We start from the raw sequence: 26,398 nt of genomic DNA, 5'->3' as shown, positions 1-26,398 counted from the left end.
AGGGGGATACAGCTAATTGGTATCTAGGGCCAGATTCAAACCCAAATTTTTTGGACTTTATGCCTAGCACTCTATCCACTGTACCATTTGGCTGCCTATATTAGAATTCCCATAGAGTTATGCTAAGAAAGCAACTAAAATGTTCATCCCCTTTGTTCAAACATCCCCATGCTAAGCACATACACCAAAGATTTCAAAGAAGGGTCTCATATGCACCAAAATATTATACCTATAGTGGTAAAGAAATGAAAACAAATGGATGTACTTTGATTGGGGAGCAACTGAACACATTGTGTGTTATGTCAAAGTAGCTGTATAAGAAATTAAGTATCTGGAGAATACAGAGCTAGGTGGCACAGTGGATAGAATGTAGTCCGGAGCCAGGAAGACTCTTCTTCCTGAATTCAAATCTGGCCTCAAACTTATTAGCTGTGTGACAGATCACTTAACTCTCTTTGCCTCAGTTTCCTCATCTGTAAAATGAGCTGGAGAAGAAAATGGCAAATCACTTCATTATCTTTGTCAGGAAAATCCAAGATACTGGAGTCATGAAGAATTGCACAGGACTAGTCAACTAAGTAACAATAACATATGAAAGATACAGAGAAGCATGGAAAGACATATCAACTGAAATAAAATGAAACTTAGAGAACCAGTAAAACACTATATTCAATAAATACAATGGAACAATTTGAAAGAATAATAACAAAAATGCTAGAACTGAATATAATTATAATGATCAAGTTTGTGTCCTACCCCTCCTCCAAAGAGATGTGCAAACATACCTCCTCCCTTCTTTGAAAAGAGGAGGAGGGGGCGGAGCCAAGATGGCAACAAGAACTGTCTTAGGAGCTCTCTCATAAAACTCATAAACTAAGGATTCTAACTAAACTTTCGAGAGACAGAACCCACAGAGGGACCCAGGGAGGCAGTTCTCCTACTCAAGGTAACCTGGAAAAGAGCAGAAAGGCTCTGCTCCCCAGGGTCAGAGGGGCGGCCTGCCAGAGGGGTGGCCGGCTGGAGCAAAAGAACTTCAGCCTCCCAGAGGCAGCCCCAGGGCGCTGGGAGCCACAGCTCACAGCAGCGGGGGAGTCTCCTGAGCTGCACCCCAGGGAGCACCGGCACAAAGTGGGGGAACAGCAGGGGACCTCTGCCAGAGTGAGCACGTGGAGCCCAGCCCTCAGGGCACACAGCAAGCAAGGTGGTCTTTCAGCAGCCCACATCCAGAACAGAAGCAGGCAGAGCTGGTAAGCAGGAACCCCCAGGGCATGAGCCTATTGAACCTAAGGAGGGGAGTGAAGAGAGACTGCAGAGCTCTATCCTCTGCCTCTGGAATGGGACTCTGGGGCTCTGAACACATTCAGATCCAGAATACAGTCTAGGCCCCCCCAATAGAACAGCAGGGCCCCCCTTCACCTCAGCCCCATGGCAGAGGGGGGCACATATGGTCATTCACAGACCAGAAGGTAGGACAGAGCCTCACACACTGAGACCCTTGTGGGAGTGTCCCAAAAGCTCAGGAAGCACCCCAAAATCAGGCTCAGGCTGGGAAAATGAGCAAGCAGAGAAATAAGAGGAACACCATTGAGAAATATTTTGCATATGAGCCCAAGAAGGATCAAAATACTGAGTCTGAAGATGAGGAAGCACATGCTCCTGCATCTAAAGACTCCAAGAAAAACAGAAATTGGGCTCAGGCTATGACAGAGCTCAAAAAAGACTTTGAAAATCAAATGAAGGAGTTAGAAGAAAAACTGGGAAAAGAAATGAGAGAGATACAGGAAAAACATGAAAATGAAGTCAGCAGCCTAGTCAAGGAAATCCAAAAAAATGCTGAAGAAAATGGCATGCTAAAAACCAGCTTAGGTCAAATAGATAAAACAGTTCGAAAAGTTATTGAGGAGAAGAATGCCTTAAAAAGCGAAATGTGCCAGATGGAAAAAGAGATAAGAAAACTCTCTGAGGAAAACAAATCCTTCAGACAAAGAATAGAACTCAGGGAGATTGATGAATTTACGAGAAACCAGGATTCATTACTGCAAAACCAAAAAAATGAAAAATTAGAAGAAAATGTGAAACATCTCATTGAAAAAAAAACAACTGATATGGAAAACAGACTTAGGAAAGATAATTTAAAAATTATTGGAATACCTGAAAGTCATGATCAGGAAAAGAGCCTTGACATCATTTTCAAAGAATTACTACAGGAAAATTGCCCTGATATTCTAGAAGCAGAGGGCAAAATAGAAATGCAGAGAATCCACCGATCCCCCCCCCCCAAGAAAGAGATCCCAAAAAACAAACCCCTAGGAATATTATAGCCAAATTCCAGAACTCCCAAGTCAAAGAGAAAATATTACAAGCAACCAGGACACAGTTCAAATATCGTGGAGCTGCAGTCAAGATCACACAGGACTTAGCAACAACTACATTGGAAGCTCGTAGGGCTTGGAATATAATATACCAGAAGGCAAAAGAGCTTAGAATGCAACTGAGAATCAACTACCCAGCAAGGCTGAATGTCCTCTTCCAGGGAAAATGATGGACTTTCAATGAACCAGGGGAACTTCAAATGTTCCTGTTGGAATGGCCAGAGCTGAACAGAAGGTTTGATCTTCAGATACAGGACTTGGGTGAAGCATAGAGATTGGAGGAGAGGGGGAAAATATGAGGGACTTGATGATGATGAACTGCATGTATTCCTGCATAGAAAAATGACACTGATAATACTCATATGAACCTTCTCAGTTAATAGAGCAGGTAGAGGGAGATTTTATAGTTGAAGCACAGGAGAAAGCTGAATTTGAAGATAAAATATGGTGTAAGAATGAAGGACATTGGGGTGGCTAGGTGGCATAGTGGATAGAGCACCAGCCCTGGAGTCAGAAGTACCTGAGTTCAAATCCAACCTCAGACACTTAATAATTACCTAGCTGTGTGGCCTTGGGCAAGCCACTTAACCCCATTTGCCTTGCAAAATCCTAAAAAAAAAAAGAATGAAGAACAAGTTCATTTAGGGAATGGCTTAGCAGATACTATTGTTCTTTTAGAAATCAGGAGGGATGGATGGGAATTCAGGGAAGCCTGGAGGGATCTGCATGAACTGATGCTGAGTGAGATGAGCAGAACCAGAAAAACATTGTACACCCTAACAGCAACATGGGGGTGATGATCAACCTTGATGGGCTTGCTCATTCCATCAGTGCAACAATCAGGGACAATTTGGGGCTGTCTGCAATGAAGAATATTATCTGTATCCAGATAAAGAACCCTGGAGCTTGAACAAAAACCAAGGACTATTACCTTTAATTTAGGAAAAAAAACTGGTATTTTATTGTCTGATCTTGCTATCTCTTATACTTTATATTTCTTCCTTAAGGATATGATTTCTCTCTCATCACATTCAATTTGAATCAATGTATACCATGGAAACAATGTAAAAACTGACAAATTAGGGTGGCTAGGTAGTGTAGTAGATAGAGAACTGGCCCTGGAGTCAGGAGGACCTGAGTTCAAATCCGGCCTCAGACATTTAATAATTACCTAGCCATGTGGCCTTGGGCAAGCCACTTAACCCTGTTGCCTAGGAAAAAACCTAAAGAAAAAAACCTGGCAAATTGACTTTTTGTGGGGGGTGGGTGGAAAGAGCTAAGATTAGGGGGAAAATTGTAAAACTCAAAATAAATAAAATCTTTATAATTAAAAAAAAAGAGGAGGAGAGGTCTTAGGCGTAGGATACTACAGATAATATTTGGTTTTGGGGTTGGATTATCCTTATTAAACTTCTTTGGGGGGGATTATTTTTTATTTTTTATTCTTTGTTATAAGGGGTAGTTCTCTGCGTAAAGTGAATGGAAGGTTATACATGAATAGAAGGAAACTAGAGGTGATGCCAGTCAGTCAAAAAACATTTCTTAAGGGGTTATACTATGCCTGGTATATTGTATTCCCTTAATAAATGCTTATTGATAGAATGGCATTGCCTCCAGTGTCCCTATACTTGGGAATATAAAGAAAGGCAAAACACAAGATAATGAAATAATTAAATAAATTGGAGAACTGACCAGTTTGTACATTTTGATACTCACATTGCATTGTTTTGTACTATATTTATGCACATGAATGAATGATCAGTGAATGAATGACAAAATTTAGTATGTCTCAAACCACTTGGGCCAATTGGAGCCAAGTGAGAAACTCAACAGGAAAGGAAGAGAGATGAGGAGGGACAGTTGAAACTGAAAGGGTTAAGTACTCTAGGGTACAAGTCATTGGTCCAGGCAACAGGTAGGCTGCTGAAACCTATATCCTACTGTCTATTCTACTCCTGAACTGTGAGCTCCATAAGGACAGGAATCCCATCTGGTCTAAGCTTTGCATTTTTTCCTGTGCTAAGAACAATGCTTTGCATAGAGAAGATGTTTTCTAAACAAATGTTTGTGGAGGTGAATTGTAGATAATGTAAGGGAGGCTTGAGCCTGCTCCGGGGGAACCAGTTTCTTTCTCTGCCATCTGATTGTGGGATGGGTCTTGTCCCCAGAAACTTCATCCCAAAAAGAGCATGAGTGATAGATCTGTATTAGAATCATGTCCAGATCTAGTTAAACTCTCCCCACAACACCTGCACAGCTTGTCATCACAGATAGGAATGTAATGCAATGTCTGTGTTCAAGCCCCTAAGGCCACATCTCAGTCCTATTACCTCTCTAGACCAATTACCCTGTTTGACCCAACTCAGTTGGACCATCATAGTTGAGAAGCTTTGCCCCACAGGGTGTCCCCATTTTCCTGAAGCTAGGCTTCCCTTCTCAGTCTTGCCTCAGGCCACTGGGCTACTTCTCTGGTCCTGAAAGCCTGTTGGAGTGACCCAAGAAGCCAAGCAAATCAACACACAGCTTTCCAAGCACAATAGAAAAAACATTCAGAGGTGATAGGGTTGGGTTGGCTGCTTGGATTTTTGGCAGTTGTAGCCCTCCTTGTTTCAGCACAGTCACCCCGACCCCAGCATAGGAATTGACATCTTGGGCTTCAGGATCTGTTAGCAGGCCACTACAGTCCTCCCGGGTTGGGCTTTTGCAATAATGGTCCCCACTCTGCTCCAGCTACCCCTGAACTCCTTGACGGACCATTAATCTTAGTGTGGGGGTGGAGGGGAGCAGCGGCAGTGGGGCCCAGGGGAAGTAAGGAAGCTGTTCAAGGTCACTTAGCCTGTCCATAGCAAATGGGAAACTATCAAATGTGGACTTAACTTTCTAAGCCCTGGAGTTTGCTGATTGTGACTCAGGCCAGTCTTCTCCCTTTTACATTGTTCTCTGATTCACTGGCATTTTTACAGCAAGCATTGGTATAAACACAGTAAAAAGCTACACCAGAATTTAACTCAGTCTTGGGATTTTAGTCAGAATGCAGCTTTTAGTTTTTTTGTTTTTTTGTTTGTTTTTGTTTTTAAACAAAGGTAGGGAGCTATTTTCCCACTGTACATAATGAAGGGAGATATTATGGAAGAGTAGAATCAAATCCCTGTCTCGTAATACATAGCAATTAAAGTTTATTAAGTACTATCTATAAATCATCTATAGTGATGGCTATAGATAATTTATAGTTATAGGTAAAGATAATCTGTCGATTATCTCATCTGATTCTCACAAAAATCTTCTAGAGATGAGGAAAGTGAGACTAAGGAGTAAAATAATTTTCCTAGGGTTATATAGCTAGTAAGTGTATGAAGTAGCATTTGAACTCAAATCTTCGTGACTCCAACATCCAACATGGCAACCACTGAACCACCTAACTGCCACCCTAAATGTTCTACTACTCATATAATTTGAGGAAAGGCAATTCATTTTTCTGGGGGGGGGGGGTCTCAGTTTCTTTACCTGTAAAATGTGGAACTTAACAGTAAATGATCTCTAAGATCCCTTCCAGTCCTAAATGCTAGATTCTAAGCTTTGGGAAGTATACTTGTTCTAAAGACCAAAGACCCCAACAAACCACTCCAGAATCTTTGCCAAGAAAACCCCAGAGACAGTATAGGCATGCTGTGGTTCAAGGGGTCGCAAAGAGTCAAACACACGCAACTTTGAACATCTGAATGCCTTTATATGGAAGAGAGAATAGATTTGTCCTCCATTTGTCTACTGAAATCATCTCAAGGATCAATGGGTAGAAATTATAGGGCAGTACAGAGTTTTAGTAAGTAATTATTTCACCTGGACAAAAACAGTCAAGCAAGGCAATGATAGTGCAGAGCACAGTCTGGCTAAGGGCACAATTGTATAGACCTGAGAGCAATTGTACTGCTCTGTCATATGGACTGACAGAAGACCAAAAAGTGAGGCAAGGGTTTGGTGATATGTCCCCACAGGAAAGATGTCTTCCTGGAGAGGGAGCACAACTCCCAGGAAGAAAGCATACTTCCACTCCCTGAGAGATCAGCATCCTGGGGCCAGCTCTCCCCATGCTTGTTATAGTCCTGTAGAGGCAACTTTTAGCTAACTATATGGACTTTCTGACACTGACAGACCACAGTGGAAAAGACAGATTTATGTCACCCCTGGAGATTCTCCAGCACTCCTGGAAGTGTTGAAGAAGCAGCTAGATTGCTAACTCTCACATTGAGGATAATCCAGAGGACAGATTTTTGTCTAGACAACCTTCCAGGTCATTCCTACTTTAACTTAGAAGGGTTGATTTCTTCTTGACTGCAGGAAAGGCTTATGAGATCACCTATGTGAGGCTCAAGTTCCATACCAGCCGTCCTGAGAGTTTTGCCATCTACAAACGCAGCTGGGCTGGGGGTCCCTGGGTGCCATATCAGTTCTACAGTGCTTCCTGTGAGAAGACATATGGCAAGAGGGAAGGCCTGTACCTGCGACCTGGAGAGGATGAGAGGGTAGCCTTTTGCACTGATGAATTCAGCGACATCTCTCCTCTAAGTGGAGGTAATGTTGCCTTTTCCACCCTGGAAGGCCGGCCCAGCGCCTACAGTTTTGACGAGAGCCCCATCCTTCAGGTAAGAGGCCCAATCTGGCTCAGAGTAAAGGGCCTGAGCTAGAATTAGTGGAGAAAGAGCTAGGTCAAGAATCAAGAGATCTAGCTCTGTTCTGAACTTGGGCAAATCACTTAACCTCTGAAGCCTCAGTTTCCTCATCTATACATTTTGAGATGTTTGCCCTAGATAATCTTTCTAAAGTTCCTTCCAGTTTATATTTTGTGATTCTGGCAACTGGCCAGCTGTTAAACAAGAGGATGAAACAAATATTTTGGATTATATCACCTTGTTGTCGAAATAAATTTCTGCTAATATAAACTAACAGGAATCTTACTTTCATCTTTGCAAAAGAGGAAGAGAGTTGTACAGAGAGGTCCTATTTCATTAGTTGGGAACTGAGTTAGGGTATAACATTAGAGATGATAAGCAGATTCACTCTTCCAGAAACCAGAGCACTGTGAAATCATCCCTGCTCCTTTCAGCATCTCTGGCACTAATTACTTGTGCAGTGGGCATTAGAATTGTTAACCAGTCAACAAGTTATTAAATGCTAATTATTTCCCAGGTACTAGGTTAGGTAGTGATATAGAAAAAGAAGGGGGAAAAAGAAGGAATGAAGAAAAAAGGAAGAATGAGAGAGGGAGAGGAGAAGAAGAAAGGAAGGAAAGAAGAGAAGGAAGGGGGGAAAAGGAAGGGAGGGAGGAAGGAAGGAAGGAAGGAAGGGAGGGAGGGAGAAAGGAAAGAAAAAGGAAATAAGGAATGCTGAAAAGAAGGCAGGAAGGAGGGAAAGAATAAAAGAAACAATCCCTGTTCTCAAAGAGCTTGCATTTTATCTGAACTTGCCATGCCCCATTGCTTCTTGAGGACTAGGATTAAGTCATTTTTCATCATCTCTATATTCTTAGTACTTATCACAGTGCCTTGCTGCATTCACAGTAAGTACTTACATGTTTATTAGACTGAATATCTGGAGAATAGAAGAAGTTCACACAGGATGATCTTTGTCTCCTTGGTGAAGTCAGGGTCACAATAATCTGCTAAGGGTAAACAGGAGAAAACTATAGTTGAGCAATGGAAGGGGGAAAAGGGAGTTTTTTGTTTTTTTAAGGGACAAAAGAAATTTATTTATGCATTACTATAGATATTAAAGTAACAAGGAAATTGTACATTAACATGAGCTATGTTTCATAGGGACATTTTTACAGTTCCTTAAGAAAGTAGCAAAGCTAAGAGAGAAATTAAGGATCATTGCAAGATAAGAGTAACTGCCAGCAGGGCAAACAGGCTGAATCAGCCAAAAAAAGAAAGGTTTGAAAGAGTCTCAGTAGTTAATGAGATAAGGAGTCAATCAGGAATGAGTAAAATGCTTGCCATGAAATCTGAAGGGCTCAGTGAAGTTAGATAGCCTAAATTGGTGGTAGAACAATTGATAATGACCTCCAGCAAAGTTTTGTTATATGGAAGTAGATACAAATGAGGAGGACATTGGTTCAAGACAAGCTAGTAATGGAAGTGAAGCCAGAGTATTAATGATGGATAGCGAAGATATTGATGAATAATAGGAACCATTGATCATAACAAGGGTGAACAATAATGTTGTCAGGGAAGAGAAATTTCCAGGGCAGAACACAACAAGCCTGTTATCAGAACAGATGATGAAAGGAAACAATAATGTGATGAGGGCAGAGACTGTTTTGGTTTTATTTTTGTATTTCCAGTACCCAGAGTACTGCTTAAGTCATGGTAGGCATTTAATCACTGCTTGCTAATGGATTGATTGGATTTGAATTTAAATCTTGAGTTCAAATCTTGATTCTGCCACTTCTTTGTGACATTGGCCAAGCCAACCTCTAAGAGACCTCAGTTTATTCATTCGTAAAATGAAGGGGTGGGGCTATGATCCACCAATAATTCAATGATATCATGAAGCTCAGGTTGAGGAGCCTCAGGAAAAGAAGACAGAAAAGATAAAACTTTATGGATGGCCCACTGTTAAGAAGGGAGATGACTTAGATGCCTTCTCAGGTCCCAAGATTCTATGACTCTGTGTCCTCAGCTGAAACTGGCTAGCACCTAAGTAATGCAGAATGTCCAGGGGAGGAAGAGACTACCAAGGGATGGGAGTAAATGTCCAAGTAGCCACTGATATATGTGACCCTCTTCCCCTCCCACAGGAATGGGTAACCAGTACAGAACTGCTCATCTCCCTGAACCGGCTCAACACATTTGGGGATGACATCTTTAAGGACCCCAAAGTGTTACAATCCTACTATTATGCCATCACCGACTTCTCTGTAGGGGGCAGGTAAGTGACTGGTAGGTTCCAGTGGCCTGATGAGGGAGGTAAGAAGTATAGGTAATCTCCCAGGTCACAATTTAAGGGACATCTGAGTCCTTCAGTAGCTTTTGAAAGACTTAATGGAAAGACTTATATGAACTGATGCAAAGTGAATTGAACAGAAACAGGAGAACATTGTCCACACTAACAGCAACACTGTAGGATGATCAACTGTAAATGGCAGCAATTCTTAGCAATATAATGATCCAAGACAATTATAAAGTACTGACAATGAAAAATGCTATCCACCTCCAAAGGAAGAACTGATGGAGTCTGAATGTAGTTAGAAGCAGGCTAATTTTTCACTTTATTTTTTTCATGTTTTTTCCCACTTTGGGTCTGTCTTCTTTCACAATATGACTAATATGGTAATAAAAAAAAGTCAGGCTGAACTGACTTGAGGCTTGACTTGATTCCAAAAAGAAGAACTAAATTCCATGTCTTTCTCAATGATGATTAAATAGAGGTATTTTTGAGTTCAGATCTAGGATTTCTTGCGGGAAAGAAAACTTTCAGTGTGGAAACTTCTTCTGTTCCACGTAGCTCAGCACCTCATCTATAACTTAACAGTCTTAGAGAATTACCTGAGCCACTTTTCATGCACATGAAGCATAGTCAGAGGCAAGATATGCCCCCCCCCCCCGCATCAGTGCTGACCTTATATCCACTATCCCATCCCACTGTGTCTGTGATTGTAAATGCCCTCTAATTAGAAACTCTATTAAAAGGTTTTCCACTTACTATGTGTAAATCTCTTCTCTCTGTACTTCAATTTGTTCATCTGAAAAACAGGAATAATCATATTTTCAGACTGCTAGCAGAAAAGTATTTTGTAAATCTTAAAGTAAAAATGAGTTATTATTATTATGTAGAGTCATAATATTGAAAGAAACTTTATTGATTACACTATTGCTTTTGTGTACACATGCAGCTCTCCATCTCCAATTCTGACAAAAAGATAGAAGCCAATGCATCTTTCTCATTATTATCATCATCACTCATCATTTGATCCAAGAGACAGAAATTCAGGTCTCTAGTCCCAGTTCTGCCAAGTCTAATTATATGACCTTGGTCAAGTCACTTCCACTAAGCCTGTTTCCTCCTTTATAAAAAGAGGAGGTTAAACAAGATAACAACTATGGTCCCTACCAACAGTAACCTTCTTGGACACTAAATGAAAGAGTATCATTTAGTGGACTGGGAAAAATAATAAGGGCAAACAGTCTCCTCTCCTCTCATTGATTGATCTCAGCAAGTCCCTTTGGCCCATTTCCTTCATCTCCTTCCTCTTTCCTTTCTGCCTACTCAGCACTTCTCCAAGAGAGAGAGTTTCATCCCCCCACAAAGCACAGCTGACTGTTATTGATTGACTGGGGAGAAAGTCAAGGCAGCTGAGGGACAGAAGAGAAGGCAACTGGTGGGAGGGAGCAGCTGGTAGAGAGAACAGGGAGCAAAGAATCTGATTAAAGAACATTAAGTAGCAAATTTTGGTCAGCCTATCATAAATGATTTAAGGTCAGAGCAAAAAAGATAGAATGTGATGAGGGCTTAGTATATTCCTCTAGACTAGCAAATCTGCCCCAACTAACCTGGGCAGCCTGGTAGGCTTGGACAATCAATTCCCCTTCTATCCAATCACTCTTTCTTCCTGTACAGTCCTCCCCTGAGAAAAGAGAAGAAGGGAAAACAACAGTTCTGGAACTTAGTCAGACTTCCCTCTTGTCTCTCCTCCCTTCTCCTGTATTTAACTCCAAATGCCAACTTTTAACGAGTGGGCAGAATAAGATTTTTAGAAGCAGATGTTAGAACAGGAAGGAATGTCTGAGCTAGGAGAGGCCTTACAATAGAGAATGTCAGAGCTGGAAGCAACCTGAGAACATAGACTATCCAAGATGGAAAGAGCTTTAAGATATAGACTATGAAAGCTGGAAGGAACTTGAGAATATAGAATGTCCAGGCTAGAAATTAAATCACAGAATGATAACTAAGAATATAAGATATCTGAGCTGAAAGAGGTCTTAAAATATAGGTTATCAGAGCTAGAAGGAACATGAGAACAGAGATTATAGAATATTGGAGAGAGGAGGGACCTTAAACATCATCTAGTCCAACATGCACATATACACATAAACATACACAGACAGACCCACAGACCTACAGACCTACAGACACAGACACATACACACACACACGCACACACACACACACACACAGACATTAGAGATGAGGGAACTGAGCCTCAAAGAGGGAAAACAACATGCCCCATGTCACATAGCAGACCAATGGCAGGACCAACACAGAATATAGACTTTCTAATACCATATTCCATATACCAGAATTAAATAGAGTTAAATATGGTGCAATAAAGAGGCCTGGAAAGTGACCAAGTCCATATAGATCATGGGGCTGCAATTGGATGCTGCCAGAGTTCCTCCAGGGTGACTTGCCTTAAATCACTTTTGATTTCTAGCCTAGGTTCTCCTAGGCCTCAGCCAGACTAGTCACTGACAAGAAGCTGATCCTGCCAATTTGTAGCCCCAGTTTTCTTTCCATTGGGCTCTTGTGAAACTCAATCTGTTTTCACTTTGCCTAGCTTAGGCTTGTACCCTCCCTGGCCTGGGCTTTGAAGCTACTGAAAGAACACTTCTCACCCCTGCCCCCACATAGCTGAAAATGAATGGAAAAACTTCCTTGCATGACACAAAATTGTTCTAGAGGATAATCTAACATGGAGTACAGAAAAGAGCATGACATAGGGAGACTAGAGAGCTAGATTCTGGGTTTTTTTGTTTGTTTTTTTAAGATTTTTGCAAGGCAAATGGGGTTAAATGGCTTGCCCAAGGCCACATAGCTAGGTAATTATTAAGTGTCTAAGACCGGATTTGAACCCAGGTACTCCTGACTCCAAGGCTGGTGTTTTATCCACTAAGCCACCTAGCCGCCTCAAGAACTAGATTCGGGTCCTGGTTTTGCCACTTAACTCTTTGTGTGACTTTGGGCAAGTACTTTTTTCTTCTCTCTGAGTCCCAGTTTCCTCATCTACAAAATGAGAAGTTTGGATTAATCTCTAAATCCCTCCCAACTCTAATATTCTATAATATAAAGAACTTTCCAGTTCTAACCATCTGTAATTCTTTGATGATGATGACAGTGGTAAGGACTCATCTAAGAAGAGACAGAGGGACAAGTCTTTCAACCCCTGAACAACTAGTACATGAGCTGAAGGCAATGTAGTGGAAGGAACATAGGTAGGAGAAGGGAGGATTGAAGGAGGAAGATTGATAATGCAGGATGATGCTAGCTACCCTCTCTCTTCCATGTTCCCTTAATAAAGATCATCTCAGTCCAGAGCCCAGAGTCATTCTAGTATCCTAGCTAGGAAAGCCAATCCACAAACTCCACATACCTGACCTTTTGCTAGGCAATTGTATGGGGCACATGCACATACAAAAATAGGACGTAAAAGGAGACTTTTTTCCTCTTTTGGGTAGTTTACACTCTAGTTGGAGACCCAAAAGTAATCCACCTCAAATCATTCAAGAGTAATACAAGACAAAGAATTCCCTCTTCTCCCCCACCCCACCAAGGATATATGGATGAAGGTGACAAAGGTGTCCCCAAGGAGGACACACTGACAGTGGGGTAGGTGAGACCAGCGGTATTTCTTTATCTCTTCCATCATCCCCTCTCAGTCTTCACTTGGAAGCCTCTAGGGAGAGGGGGAGCAGCCTAGTGGGCTAGGGGAGACTGGCTTCCTCTCCCCCCCACTTCACTTTAGGGGTTTTGAGGCAGAGAACATCTGGATTCAATTTACAGCAAGCCAGACCACCCTCAAATGAGCATCTGGCTTTAGAAAGAAATGCCCCTAGGCCCTGGACAGGTGGTTCCACCAGGGGCACCTGGTGGCTCCTTGAGGGGAATCCATCCCTCTCCCATGACCAGCCTGACACCCAACCATGAAACAAAGTTGACTTTGGACTAAGCCATGCTGTTATATGGAGATCAAAGCAGCCTATTGAGAGATTTTATGGCTTGTGTCCATTCTTGAAATTGCTCCTCCATCCCCTGGCTACTACTATTTTTAATGTATGCTCCTCTTCAAATGTAAAGAACTAAAACTAAAACCATAGAATAATAGCTTCCCCCAGTCCCAACTCCAGCCCACTTCCATTGAAATGAAAATAACTCTATACATTATTGGTCTTCTGTATTTATTGAACACAGAGTGAGGAGAGAAAATTTGATCAGTTCTGTGGGAGGGAAGAAGAGAGATAAGGATTGTAGGGAACCAAGGAAACTTAAAAAGACACTAATCCAGGCCCTCAGGGAGAGTGTGAGAGGTAGCAGGTATGGGTGGAGCTAATTCAAAAGGACCATATAGTCCTTATGGGTTAAGGGTGGAAAGGCCAATATCTGATGTAGCTGCTGTCTTTGGCCCTGCTTAGTTATAAGGAGGAATTCAGTAATTATGAACATTAGGAATAGAATCCAGGCTATTAACTCTGACACAAAGGATTTAGAACCATAGGCATAGACCCAGCATTAGAAAGAGCTGACCTAGGTTTAAGTCCTAATTCTTTGTGATATTATCAGTGTAACCCTAGGCAAGTCACTTCATGTCCAGAAGCTTCAGTTTCCTTATTTGTAAAATGAGAGAACTACCCAAGATGGTCTAGATCTTTGACTTTATAATTCCTGGTTGTTTTAACCCTTCATTTGCCATGTGTCCAGTCACTCCTGGGGTCATAGATTTAGAGCTGGAAAGGACTATAGAGATCAGCAAATCCATATACCTAATTTTACAAATAAAAAAAAATACAGTCCACAATGGATAAATGTTTTGCCTAGAGTAACATAAGAAATAAATATCTGAGCAGAATTCACACTCAAATCATACTTTATTCACTACATGATGCTTAGGGAACTTCCAGCAAAATTCCCCTTTTTGTTTTTCCCTCCAGGTGTAAGTGTAATGGCCATGCTAGCAAATGCGTCCTTGATGAAGAAGGCCAACTGATCTGTAGCTGCCAGCACAACACCACAGGAACTGACTGTGAGAAGTGCCTACCCTTCTATCAAGACCGACCCTGGGCTCGGGGCACAGCAGAGGCTGCCAATGAATGTCTGCGTAAGTACCTTGGGAAAAATCAGCCTTGGAGTTAGTAGAGGGGAAGAAAGGAGGGGAAGGGAGATGGTGAGCTGGCCTGAATCTGTTTCTACTGCTATGCAAGTTGGGACAAGACATGAAGATGCTGACAGGGTTGAGAAATTAGCATGTTACCTTAAATCCTCAATGAAGCTCCAATTAGAAGAAACATGACAGCTGGCTCTTGGGTATACCTTTATATTATAGGATTTTGCTAAAGAAACCTTAGAAATAAAAGGATTATAAATTTAGAGCTGGGGGGGTACTCAAAAGTCAGTTAAACTCTCTGATTTTATTCATAAGTAAACTGAGGCCCTAAGAGGTCAAGCCTGAGGTCATATAGGTAGTTAATAATAAAGGCAGAGTTCAAATCTAGCTCCTTTGACTCAGAATACAGGGGTTCTTCCTACTATACCCTGCTATCCAATGAAAGGCTCAAAAGACCCTCTCTGTGGCAGTTAATAGTGGCTTCTGGGCTCCTAGGCCAATTGTCTGACTTGGGCAAGATATATTAGTTCTCAGGACAGGCTATCTGCCATTTCTGGAGGCTTCCCTTGAATTCCCTTTCAGTTCCAATATTATTTGATTCTTTTGGCCATGGCCTTTAAAAGAAACTTCATATCCCTTACTTCAAGTTCAGCCTAAGGTCATTCACCATGAGCTTCCTCTTCTCCCCTCTCCCTCATCTCATATCTCTCGGATGTCTTTACCACTCTCTCCCCTTTCATCCCCATCTCACATGAAGAAGTGATCTTATTCTTTATCAAGGTCAATCCTTTGACCTGCACAAGCAATCCCATTCTACTCTATCTCCTTCATCATATTGTCCCCTCTGTTATTTCAGTTCTGTCATTTATCTTCAGTCTCCGCCTGTTATTTGGCTCCTTCTCTACTACCTGTAAGCATGTCCATGTCTCCTCAAAAACACTCCCAGTTGATCCTTTCATATAGGACTATTGTCCTTGATCTCTTCTTCACTTTGTGACTAAATTCCTAAAAAAAGTCCAGCTACATAGATGACTCTATTTTTCTCTCCTTTCACTCTCTACTTAAGTCATTATAATCTAACTTCTGACCTCATCATTCCACCAAAATTATTTTCTCCATAGGTATCAAAAAGGTTAAATCCAATGGCCTTTTCTCAACGCTCATTCTCCTTTACCTTTCTGCAGCCTTTGACACTATTAATCATTCTCTTCTCCCTAAGTCTCTCTTCTCTTGAGATTTTTTTCCAGTCCCCTTCTCTTCAGGTCTGAGACTCCTTAGTCTCCTTAGTCTCCTTTTTTGCTGGATCCTCAACCAGATATCTCCCTCTCCCTATAGGTGCCCCTCAGGGTTCTGTCCTTGGTCCTCTTCTCATCTCCCTCTAAGCTACTTCCCATGGATTTAATTATCATTCCTATGGTGATGATTCTTAAATTTACCTATCCTGCCTCCAGTTTCACATTTCTTACTGTCTTTCAGATATCTTGAAGTAGATTCCAGTAGATATCTTAAACTTGACATGTCCCAAAATGAGCTCATTATCTTTCTCCTTAAACCTTTCCTCCTTCCTAACTTCCCCATTAACACTGTCCTCCCAGTTTTCCAGACTCACAACCTGAATCATCCTTGACTCTTCCCTGTCTTTTAACTACCACCCAATCCAATTTATCACCAAAGCCTTTTGAATTCATCATTGCATCAGCTCTATCAGATGCCCCCTTCTCTCTTCTGACATTACTACCATCCTAGTGCAGACCCCCATCAGTAATCTGTCAATGGATATATTTGCCTCAAGTCTCCAGTCCATTCCCTATCTAGCCATCAGAATAATTTCCTAAAGCATAGGTCCAACCATATTACATCTCTCCCTACTCAGTAAACTCTAGTGGCTTCCTATTATTTCTAGGATCAAATAAAAATCCTGTTTGGTATTCAAAGACCTTCATAATGTAGGCCCTTTCTAGTCTTCTTATACTTTATACTCCCTCCCCTTCCCACATAATACTCTTCAATCCAGTCACATTGACTTCCTTGCTATTCTACAAACAAGACTCTCCATCTCTTGGCTCTTGGTATTTTCTTACCTCATCTCTAACCCAGGCGTCTTTATCTTCCTTCAAGTCATAATGAAAATTCCATCTTCTGCAGGAAGCCTTTCCCAACACTTAATTTCAGTGTGTTCTCTCTATTTCCTATTTATCTTGTATAAAACTTGGTTTCATGTATTTGATTAGATTGTGAGCTCCCTGAGCAGTGTCTGGCACATAGTATACAATTAATAAATGTTTATTTATTGTCTGACTGATCTGGGAAAGACATTTCCAATAAAGAAATGGGCGGCTTAGGTAGCACAGCCCTGGACCTGGAGTCAGGAAAACTCATCTTCCTGAATTCAAATGTGGCTTCATTCACTTACTAGCTATGTGAACCGTGGCAATTGACTTAACCCTGCTTGCCTCAGTTTCCTTATCTGTAAAATCAGCCAGAGAAGGAAATAGCAAACCACTTTGGTAAGAAAATCTCAAATGCGGAGGCATGAAGAATCAGACACAACTGAACAACAGCACAATAAATAGAACCTAGAAAGACAATATGTATAATGACTACAATTAAAATAAAAAGAACAACAAAACAATAAAAAACAAATGCCAAAAAATTATGACAAGCTTCTTCCCAAAGAAGACATATCAGCAGACTCTTTTCACCCTTTTCTGCAGATTATGGATATGGAACACACACACACACACACACACACACACAGATTAGTTTTGCTGAACCATGAATGTGACACTTTGCATATAATTTATATATATATATATATATATATATATATATATATATATATACACATATATAGTTTTGTTGGGTTTTTTTTTATTTTTAGAGTTTTTTTGCAAGGCAAATGGGGTTAAGTGGCTTGCCCAAGGCCACACATCTAGGTAATTATGAAGTGTCTGAAGCTGGATTTGAACTCAGGTACTCCTGACTCCAGCCAGGGCCAGTGCTCTATCCATTGTGCCACCTAGCTGCCCTATATAGTTTTTTTTTAGGGTTTTTTTTTAACAAGGCAAATGGGATTAAGTGGCTTGCCCAGGGCCACACATCTAGGTAATTATTAAGTGTCTGAGATCGGATTTGAACCCAGGTACTCCTGACTCCAAGGCCGGTGCTTTATCCACTATGCCACCTAGCCGCCCCTATAGTTTTAATTATATATAGTTTAGTTATAGTATCAGCTAGTTTTGTTGAACTATAAGTATAGAATTCTACATATAATGTTGGGCTTTTTTAATATGTTGGCTAGTTTTGCTGAATTGTTCTTTGTTCCCCTTTTTTATTCATTGTTATGAGGGAGAGCTCTCTGTGTGGTGAGGGCAAGGTAAAAATAAAGGATAATCAACTAAAATTATTTTTAAAAAGGAAAAACATTAACAGGCTGGAGAGCATTTAAATTCAAACAGAACACTGAAAGATTTGGATACCATGCCCCATGAGGATCAAATGAAAGGACCTGGGATAATCCTGTGGAAGAGAAAATTTAGGAGAGAGTCAATTGCTATTTCCAAGCATTTGAAGAGCAGAAGAAAGATCAAGCTCCTTCTGTTTGTCCTCAGAGGGGGAAATTTAGAGCAATGGAAAGAAGCTGCCAGGAGACAGATTTCAGCTTGACATGGGGAAAAACTTCTTCATGACTAGAACTGCCCCAACACAGAACAAGCTGCCTTGCAAGGTGATGGTCCTCTCTTTCATTTAGTCTCCAGTCATCAAAGGCTGGATGACCCTTTGTGGAGCTGCAGGGATGCTTGGCCAAGTCTTAGTGTGTCCTAGCTGACCTCTGAGGTCCTGTCCAAGTCTGAGAGTCTGTGAAATATGCCAGTGATTGACTTCACTGGGGGGAAGGAGAGAAGACAGAAGTTAGGGAGAGGCTGTATAGTTAGTTCCTTATTTGGATTAACCATTCAAGGCCCAGCTGGTAATTAAACACAGGCTTTTCTGGGCAGAAGGATTAAACCTTCCTTCTCAGTCTTTCCCAATAGGCCTGTGGTCCTGCTTTGATGTCCACTCTTCACCCCCTCGTTTCTGAGTCTGGGGCCGTCCTGTGGTTTTCCTAATGTAACCTCAGAAACACAAAGGAAGCAAGGATGGCTCCCTCTCCCAGAGAAGTGGGGGCCACCAGAGGAAAAGTATTGGCCAATCAACAGCAATTTCATCCCCTGCCTGCCCCAAGCATAGCGTGAGGATCCCCGTTGCCACCATCCTCCCCCCTCCCCCTTTTCAGCTCTGCCCTTTTTCCGTAGCCAGACAACCATCAGTTTGTGTTTAAGTCTATCCTGCTTGTTGCCAGCTGTTGTTGGGCTGTGGATGCTGAGCAGAAAAGCCCCTCGGCAGACAGGACTCTGGAGCCAAGCTGTCTCCCTGGGCTTGGTCTACAATGGACTCCAGTTCTGGGAGAAGGATGGCAGAACACTATGTTCCCCAGCAGGCAGTGAGCTCTACAGAGACTCCCCTGCGGGACCCTGGCCTTGCCCCATGTCTCCTGCTGTTCTCGGTTGTAAGACTTCCTTAAGGGATTTTGCCTACCTTGCTCCTGTATATGGCTCTGTTCTGAATCCTGTGCTCCAAATGTCAGATGGACAGGAGCCGCCTCACCCCACAGCCATCTTTGGAAATCCTGTTGATTTCCGATTGTATCCAACACATCTCACTTCCATCCTTTTCTCTCCATTCACAATGCTGCCTCTCTCATCCAAGCCTTTATGACCTCTCATTCAGACATAATAGCCTCCTAAGTGGTCTCCTGACCTCCATTTGCCTGTCTCAAGTCTACCTTTCCCATGACTGCCAAAATCATCTTCTTAATGCAAAGACTTGACTAAGCACCTCCTGTGTTCAGGGCCCCAGAGTGGTTCCCTATTATGGCCTTTGGGATAACATAACCAACACTTCAGTTTGATTTTTGAATCTACCCTTCTACAATTCTGTAGAATGTAAAAATCTTTGCAGATAGGCACTATGCTCCAAAGATGATAAGGACATAGATTTAAACCTGGAAGGAACTTCAAAGTATATCTAGTCCAACAATTTCATTTTACAGGTGAGAAAAGTGAGGTAAAGTGATTTGTCCAAAATAATATAGGAAGTGATGAGGAATATAATGTTTATAACCCCTTTGCCAAGCACAGTATCTGATGTATAGTAGTCATTTAATAAATGTTTGCTGAACTGAATCTAAACAGGACTCATACATCATAATATCCATCACATAACACCACAATCTCTAAACAAAATTTCAGGGGTAGCTAGGTGGTGCAGTGGATAGAGCACTGACCCTGGAGTCAGGAGGACCTGAGTTCAAATCCAGCCTCAGATACTTAATAATTACCTGTCTGACCTTGGGCAAGTCTCTTAATCCCATTGCCTTGTTAAAAAAAAAAAAGAAATAAAATTTCAAGAGATACAGGAGATACAATTTCCATTAAATAGGCTACAGATTTTTATTCAATGGTGACTTGATCACAAGAAGTATCATAAAAGATAACATATGCGAGATACAGCATTGGAAAAGGAGCTGGGCTGGTCACACATCAAGAACTTGGGATAAAAGGGAGGAAAAATTCTGTTTGACAGTGAGAATAGCACTAGTATTTGAACAATATTAAGACCCTGAGAGAAAGGTCTTCCTTTGATATTTTAGATAGATCTCAAAGAATCATGGGAGGACACGGACAAAAGTTACACAGGATGAGGTGTGGATGGGATAAGATCTATAACACAGGAGACAGTATTCATATCCATGAACTCATAGAGTGATTGAAATCAAGTCATCAACAAGTATTGATTAGGCACTGTGCTTTGCACTAGAAATGCAAATAGTCCATGATCCCATGGGGCTTATATTCTAATTGGGAAAGACAAAATCTATAAAGAAGCTGAAAGAAGGGAAGAAGGAAAAAAAGGTCCCAATACAGGAGACATAGTGGAGAAAGAAATGAGAAAATTCACAAGCAGAGAGGAATAAAGGAGTGAATGTAACTGGTCTGGACCTTTCCTTTAAATGAAAGAGAAGAACTGACCAATCAGAGAAAAGAGCTGCAGCCTGAGAAGGCTCCTAGAGCCTGGCGTCAAAGGCATATTCAGGGGGTGGCTAGGTGGCGCAGTGGATAAAGCACCGGCCTTAGAGTCAGGAGTACCTGGGTTCAAATCCGGTCTCAGACACTTAATAATTACCTAGCTGTGTGGCCTTGGGCAAGCCACTTAACCCCATTTGCCTTGCAAAAAAAACTAAAAAAAAAAGGCATATTCAGAATGAGGTTATAATGAAATGTGAGAAAAGAAATCTAAAGAGCATGTTTCTGGGAGGAATGAAAGAGTGAAATATTGTTGTATGACTAGTGCACAGGTCAAATCTAGTCTCTGACACTTATTCCCCCTGTGACTGGGGGCAAGTCACTTAACTTCTAGGTTAAGTGATCTGTAAAAATAGTCATAATAATAGCACCCACTCCACAGGGTTGTTATGAGGATCAAAAGGGATAATGTATGTAAATTGCTCTGCAAACCTTAAACCTCCATATAAATGTGAGTTATTATTATTATTATCAAAGAAGAAAGAAAGGGAGGAGGCAAACTTGGAACATGATCAGAATTTTGAAGCCCAACCATCCTCCTCTGGTCCCTGACTTCCCTGCTAGAAAGACAAAATGATTTGAAATCTCAAGTGTAGCCACAATCTGGCATCATCCTGCCTATCTAAACTTATTTCATCCATTTTAAGTATATGAAATCATATTCCTTTTCATACATTTTCATATTTAGCCAAACTGGCCTGCTAACTAAGCTGCTCCCAGAGCTCTGTACACCATCTCCTGACCCTGCACATTTGTTTAGGCTGTCTGCCATGCCTGAAATCTGTACTTGTTTTCACTGAAAAATTCTCCTTTTCCTTTGAGTCAGCTCAACTGCCACCTTCTCCATGAAGCCTTCCATAACTCTGTTTCTTCCCCACCTCCCCAACCTGCTTCCTAATTTCTAGAGTTCTCTCCTCAAATTTTTCTAGATCCTTGATTGGATCCCTTTTTTGTTCTACCCTACCATGTCTTATTTATACATCATATCTCACGTCATATCTCCTCCACACATCCCCTAAAATGAAGGGGATCCTCTGTTCCCCTGCCTCTGACTAGAAGTCATGAAGATAAAATAGCTTGTGAACAAAAGTATAGCCAGTCGATCAGTTCTCTGAGTGTAAGCTGATTGCTTACTGCAAAGTTAAAAAAAAAAATTTAGGTAAAGAAAATAGGGAGGAATCATCCAGAGATACTTGGGGTTTTGGGGGGTAGGCATCTTTGCAAGGACCTCACTCATAGCACCATAGGGTGGTTCCAAGTAGAATGGCCTTGTGCTGAGATCCATCTAATAGTAGGGAAAACCCCTACTATTTTACAGATGAGAAAACTGAGGTCCAGAAAAGTTATATGACTTGCTTAAAGCTGAATGCCAAGGGAGGCCTACTAACTCTGAAGCCAGGGCCATACAATGATTCATTCATTCAGTAACTAATTATTGGATTTCCAAGGTGGCATGGGGGTTAGAAAGAGGAATAAGATCATATCTCTGCCTTTAAAGAGATTATATCAATTCGAGCTAGCTGTTTCTTTGTGCCTTGTTTGGGCACAGATGCCTGACTTGGGGAAACTAAGTCTGAGTGAGATAGTACAAAGTACTAGGGAGAGAATGTAGTCATAGAAACAGATATTTTAACACTTTTGGGGATGTTAGAGATCATCTGGTCCCGTTGCTATATTTAATAAATGGAGAGGCCTAGGTCACCTAGGGCAGGACAGGGACTAGAGCCCAAGAATCTTGATGTCTAGTTCATCTTTCTACCATATCATTCTGCTCCTCCCCATGAAAGGAAGATGGTCTCAGGTTGTCCCTGAGGACCCAGAGGTCCAGATTTCTTCCCCTTCCCCTTCCCACCCCCCAACCTTCTAACATCTATCCCTTTTTCAATTCCTGAGCAATCTTGTTAAGAGGCAGCATGCCATAGTAGAGAGAGTGTTGCCCCTATTAAAAGGAAGACCTGGGTTCAAGACCTACCTTCAATATTTACTAGCTCTATGATAATGATCAAGTCATTCACACTTTGGGGAAATATTTGGAAATAAAGATAATACAAAATAAAATATATCAATGAAAATTTTTAAGGAGCAATTTTAAAAAATAAACTCTCTAAGCTTCAATTTCTTCATCTGTGAAATGGGGATAGTAATGCTTATAGTACTTGCTTGATGAGTTTGTTGAGAGTATACTTTAAAGGACTACTTAGATGTCTCCTGTATTATTGTTATATTATTTATATAATTGTAAGCAGAGATGTCACCTTGCTGACAAAGGTTCATTTAATTAAAGCTATGGTTTCTCCAGTAGTAATGCACAGCTATGAGAGTTGTAACTATAAGGAAAGCTGAGTGCCTCAGAATTGACACTCATATTGTAGAGCTGGAAAAGACTTTTGAGAGTCCCTTGAATAGCAAGGAAATCAAATCAGTCAATATTTATAAAAATAATTCAGGCTATTTACCTTAAGGTCAAATATAAAAGCAGAAGCTTAAATGGTTTGGCCACATAATAAGAAGATGGAACTCACTAGAAAAGACCATGATGTTCAGAAAGATTGAAGGAAAAGGAAAAGGGGACAGCAGAGGGTGAAGAAGACAAGATAGATAGAGTCCTAGAAACACCGACAATGAACTTGGACAGATTTCAAAAGACGTTAGAGGAAAGAAGGGCCTGGTATGCTATAAGTCATGAGGTCATGAAGAGTTGGACATGAGTGAATGACTGAACAATATTTTATTTTAGATAACAATAATGGTTATATAGCTTATAATATATTAAATATGGTATATATACATAATATAACATATAATTAATGATTAATATAATTTAGAATACATTATATATTTTATATCTATTCTATATTTTATAGAGAATGTGTATATCTGTTATACCATATAGAGTATGGTATATATATATATATATATATATATATATATATATACATATTCACAGATACATGGATGCATACACACACACACACACACACACACACACACACATACACACACACATACACACATAATATTGTCATTTTCCCACAGCCTGCAACTGCAACGGCCTCTCTGAAGAATGTTTCTATGATTGGGAGCTGTACCGGAGCACTGGGCATGGGGGTCACTGCCAGAACTGCCGGGACCACACTGCCGGCCCCCACTGTGAGCAATGCCAAGAGAACTTCTATCGCTGGGACCAGAAACAGCTATGCCAGCCCTGTGATTGCCACCCAGCAGGTACATAGACATGCTCTTCTGGGGTTTTAAGAGGATGGCTCAAGAGATGAGGCTTGTGCTGCCTCCTCCTTGGGATCTTGGAAAGAAAGCTTAGGAAACTCCAGTTCAGTCCAGACTGTGTTGAGCTTTGTAGGGATGACGGTCCTCCAGCTTGGCCTGGGCCATGGTTATAGGATCCTAAAGCCAGAAGGGGCCACTGAGGACACTGACTCAAACCCCAGCCTTCTCCAAGTAAGGAAACAGAGGCTCAGAGAATGAAGTGACTAGCCTAAGGCCATGGAAGCAAAAAGTAGCAGAGCTTGGATTTAAATCCAGATTTTCTGACTCCAAATCCCACACTTACCATCACACATTATCTCCCTTCTCTCCTACAATGACTCCCCCCCTCTTCTCCGTCATCCGTCCCTACCCCAACTCATTCCATCCTCCATCCACCAGCCCCAACTTCAGGTTGCTCTCTCCTCATTCTGCCCCCAGGATCTCTCAGCCTACAGTGTGACAACTCAGGCACCTGTGAGTGTAAACCTAGTGTGACAGGCTGGAAGTGTGATCGATGTCTGACGGGGTTCCATTCTCTTAGTGAAGGGGGATGCAGGTAAGTAGAGGCAGAGGTTTCGGTACTTGAGTTCTTCAGTCATTTTTTTCAGTCCTGTCCAGCTCTCTGTGATCCCATTTAGGGTTTTCTTGGTAAAGACACTTGATCTTCTCCAGGTCATTTTACAGATGAGGAAAGGAAGACAAAAAAGGGTAAGGTGACTTGTCCAGGATCACACAGGTGAAATTTGAACTCAGAACTTTCTGACTCCAGAGCTAGAGCTCTATCCACTACACCACCTAGCTGCCCAGAGCACTTGTGTAAATGGTATATGTGTGTTTGTATGTATATGTGTATGTGTGAGGTGCACATACACCTTTGCTTCTTTATATTATGTGTGTATATATAAATATGTGTGTAGGTAAATGGATGCAAATGTATATGAATGAATGTATATACATATATGTAAGGAAATAATAGTGGGGAGAAATATATATGAGAATTATACTGTATTAGGGTGAATAAATATGCATATATTAAGATCTTTTATGTGAGCAGCATAGGGTTAATGTGAATTGAGGGGTGGTCAGGAGATTTCCAGTCTTGAGATAATATCAGTCTATTAGTTACACTTTATCTGAATGGAAATGTCCCCCTGAGATGTAGTCCACATCTCATTTGCAATTTGGCATATTAGAGAGCTGCCAGAGAGCAGCAAAGGGCTATATTGATAAAACATGGCCTCGACACTTCTCAAGCTGACTAGCAGTTTAATAAGCTCCTTGAGAATGAGAATTGTTTCATTCTTTGTCCTCAGGACCTCAAAAAGTATCTGGTAGATACTTATTAATTGTTTAGTTGACAAACACAAGAAGCTCTAATATACATGCTGCATGCATTGGAGAGTTGAACCAAATACTATGGATTTAAGGAATGGTGGAGAAGAGGGAAGAGTCATTGTAGGAGAGCAGGGAACATTTCTTGCAGAAGGCAACATTTGAATAGAACTTATGAGAATATGTTGGAATTCAACAGGCAAGATGGGGAATGAAAGGACACATACTATAGGAACAATGAGTGGCACAGATAAAAGTGTGTATGTTGATGTATGTGGATCTGTGTTTATATGGGCAACAAGCTCTAGAGTAAAAAAAAAACATAGATTTAGAGATAAAAGAGATATTATCCAATTCCCTCATTTTACATTTCAAAGGAGGGGAAATGACTAGTCCAAGGTCACAAAAATAATAAGCATTAGATGTCTTCTTTGAACCCACATCCTTTACTTCACTTCAGGACTGTGTTTTTATTATGTCTCATTTTGTACTTTATATTCATCACCTCTCTGTCATAGCATGTTTCATCATCTTACCTCTGAAAATACAGATGGACATTGCATTGAGCCCTGGAGTCAGGAGAACCTGAGTTCAAATTGCTCAGACACTTGATACTAGCTGTGTGACCTTGGACAAGTGACTTAACCTCATTGCCCCACCAAAAAATAAAAAAAATAACTCTATAAATTATTCTCCTGGTTCTGTTCATTTCATTCTTCAACAGCTTATATAAATCTTCAAAATTGCTCATCTGTGAACAAAAATAAAGCCAGCCCCTAATTAATGTGTCTGACCTTACATCTTTCCACTTACAACTGAATGACTGACTAGCCAGGAATGCTTCTATATAAAAGATATAGAAACAGGAAATACAATGGAGGGGATATTTGTGAGCTGAGAGCCATATCCCTGAAATCTTGAGGTATATAGAGGCAAGAAGAAAAGACTTATTTGAATCTATTAGAGGAGCTCATAGAAGATTTGCTCTCTTTGTTCTTTCTTGGCAGACCCTGTACCTGCAATGCTGCTGGCAGCTTAGGACCTTGTGATTCCCGGAATGGACGGTGCCCCTGCAAGGACAAGGTAGAAGGCTACTTATGTGATAGGTAAGGGAGCTGCAATCAATATAAACCAATCAGTAATATCCAGGGTCACCCCTTCCTATCTGTCCTTCTAGTACTTTTGCTTCTAGCATCAAATAGAAACTTCTCTGT

General features: G+C 41.1%; 1 protein-coding gene across 3 annotated transcripts in view; it reads left to right on the top strand.

Moving 5' to 3' along the window:
* Positions 1-26,398, top strand: part of LAMC3 (laminin subunit gamma 3) — an 88,335-nt gene that overhangs the window by 16,595 nt on the left and 45,342 nt on the right. For all 3 annotated transcript variants that reach the window (XM_074210904.1, XM_074210903.1, XM_074210905.1), the window contains exons 2-7: positions 6,708-7,012; positions 9,166-9,296; positions 14,291-14,457; positions 23,625-23,813; positions 24,291-24,408; positions 26,192-26,290. In XM_074210904.1, coding sequence (XP_074067005.1) covers positions 6,708-7,012; positions 9,166-9,296; positions 14,291-14,457; positions 23,625-23,813; positions 24,291-24,408; positions 26,192-26,290 — 1,009 coding nt within the window. The remainder of the gene's footprint in view (positions 1-6,707; positions 7,013-9,165; positions 9,297-14,290; positions 14,458-23,624; positions 23,814-24,290; positions 24,409-26,191; positions 26,291-26,398) is intronic.

Source organism: Macrotis lagotis, chromosome 1 (assembly GCF_037893015.1).
Source record: "Macrotis lagotis isolate mMagLag1 chromosome 1, bilby.v1.9.chrom.fasta, whole genome shotgun sequence".
Classification (NCBI taxonomy): Eukaryota; Metazoa; Chordata; class Mammalia; order Peramelemorphia; family Peramelidae; genus Macrotis; species Macrotis lagotis.
Note: the sequence above shows the minus strand (reverse complement) of the source record. Positions and strands in the feature narration are given on the sequence as shown.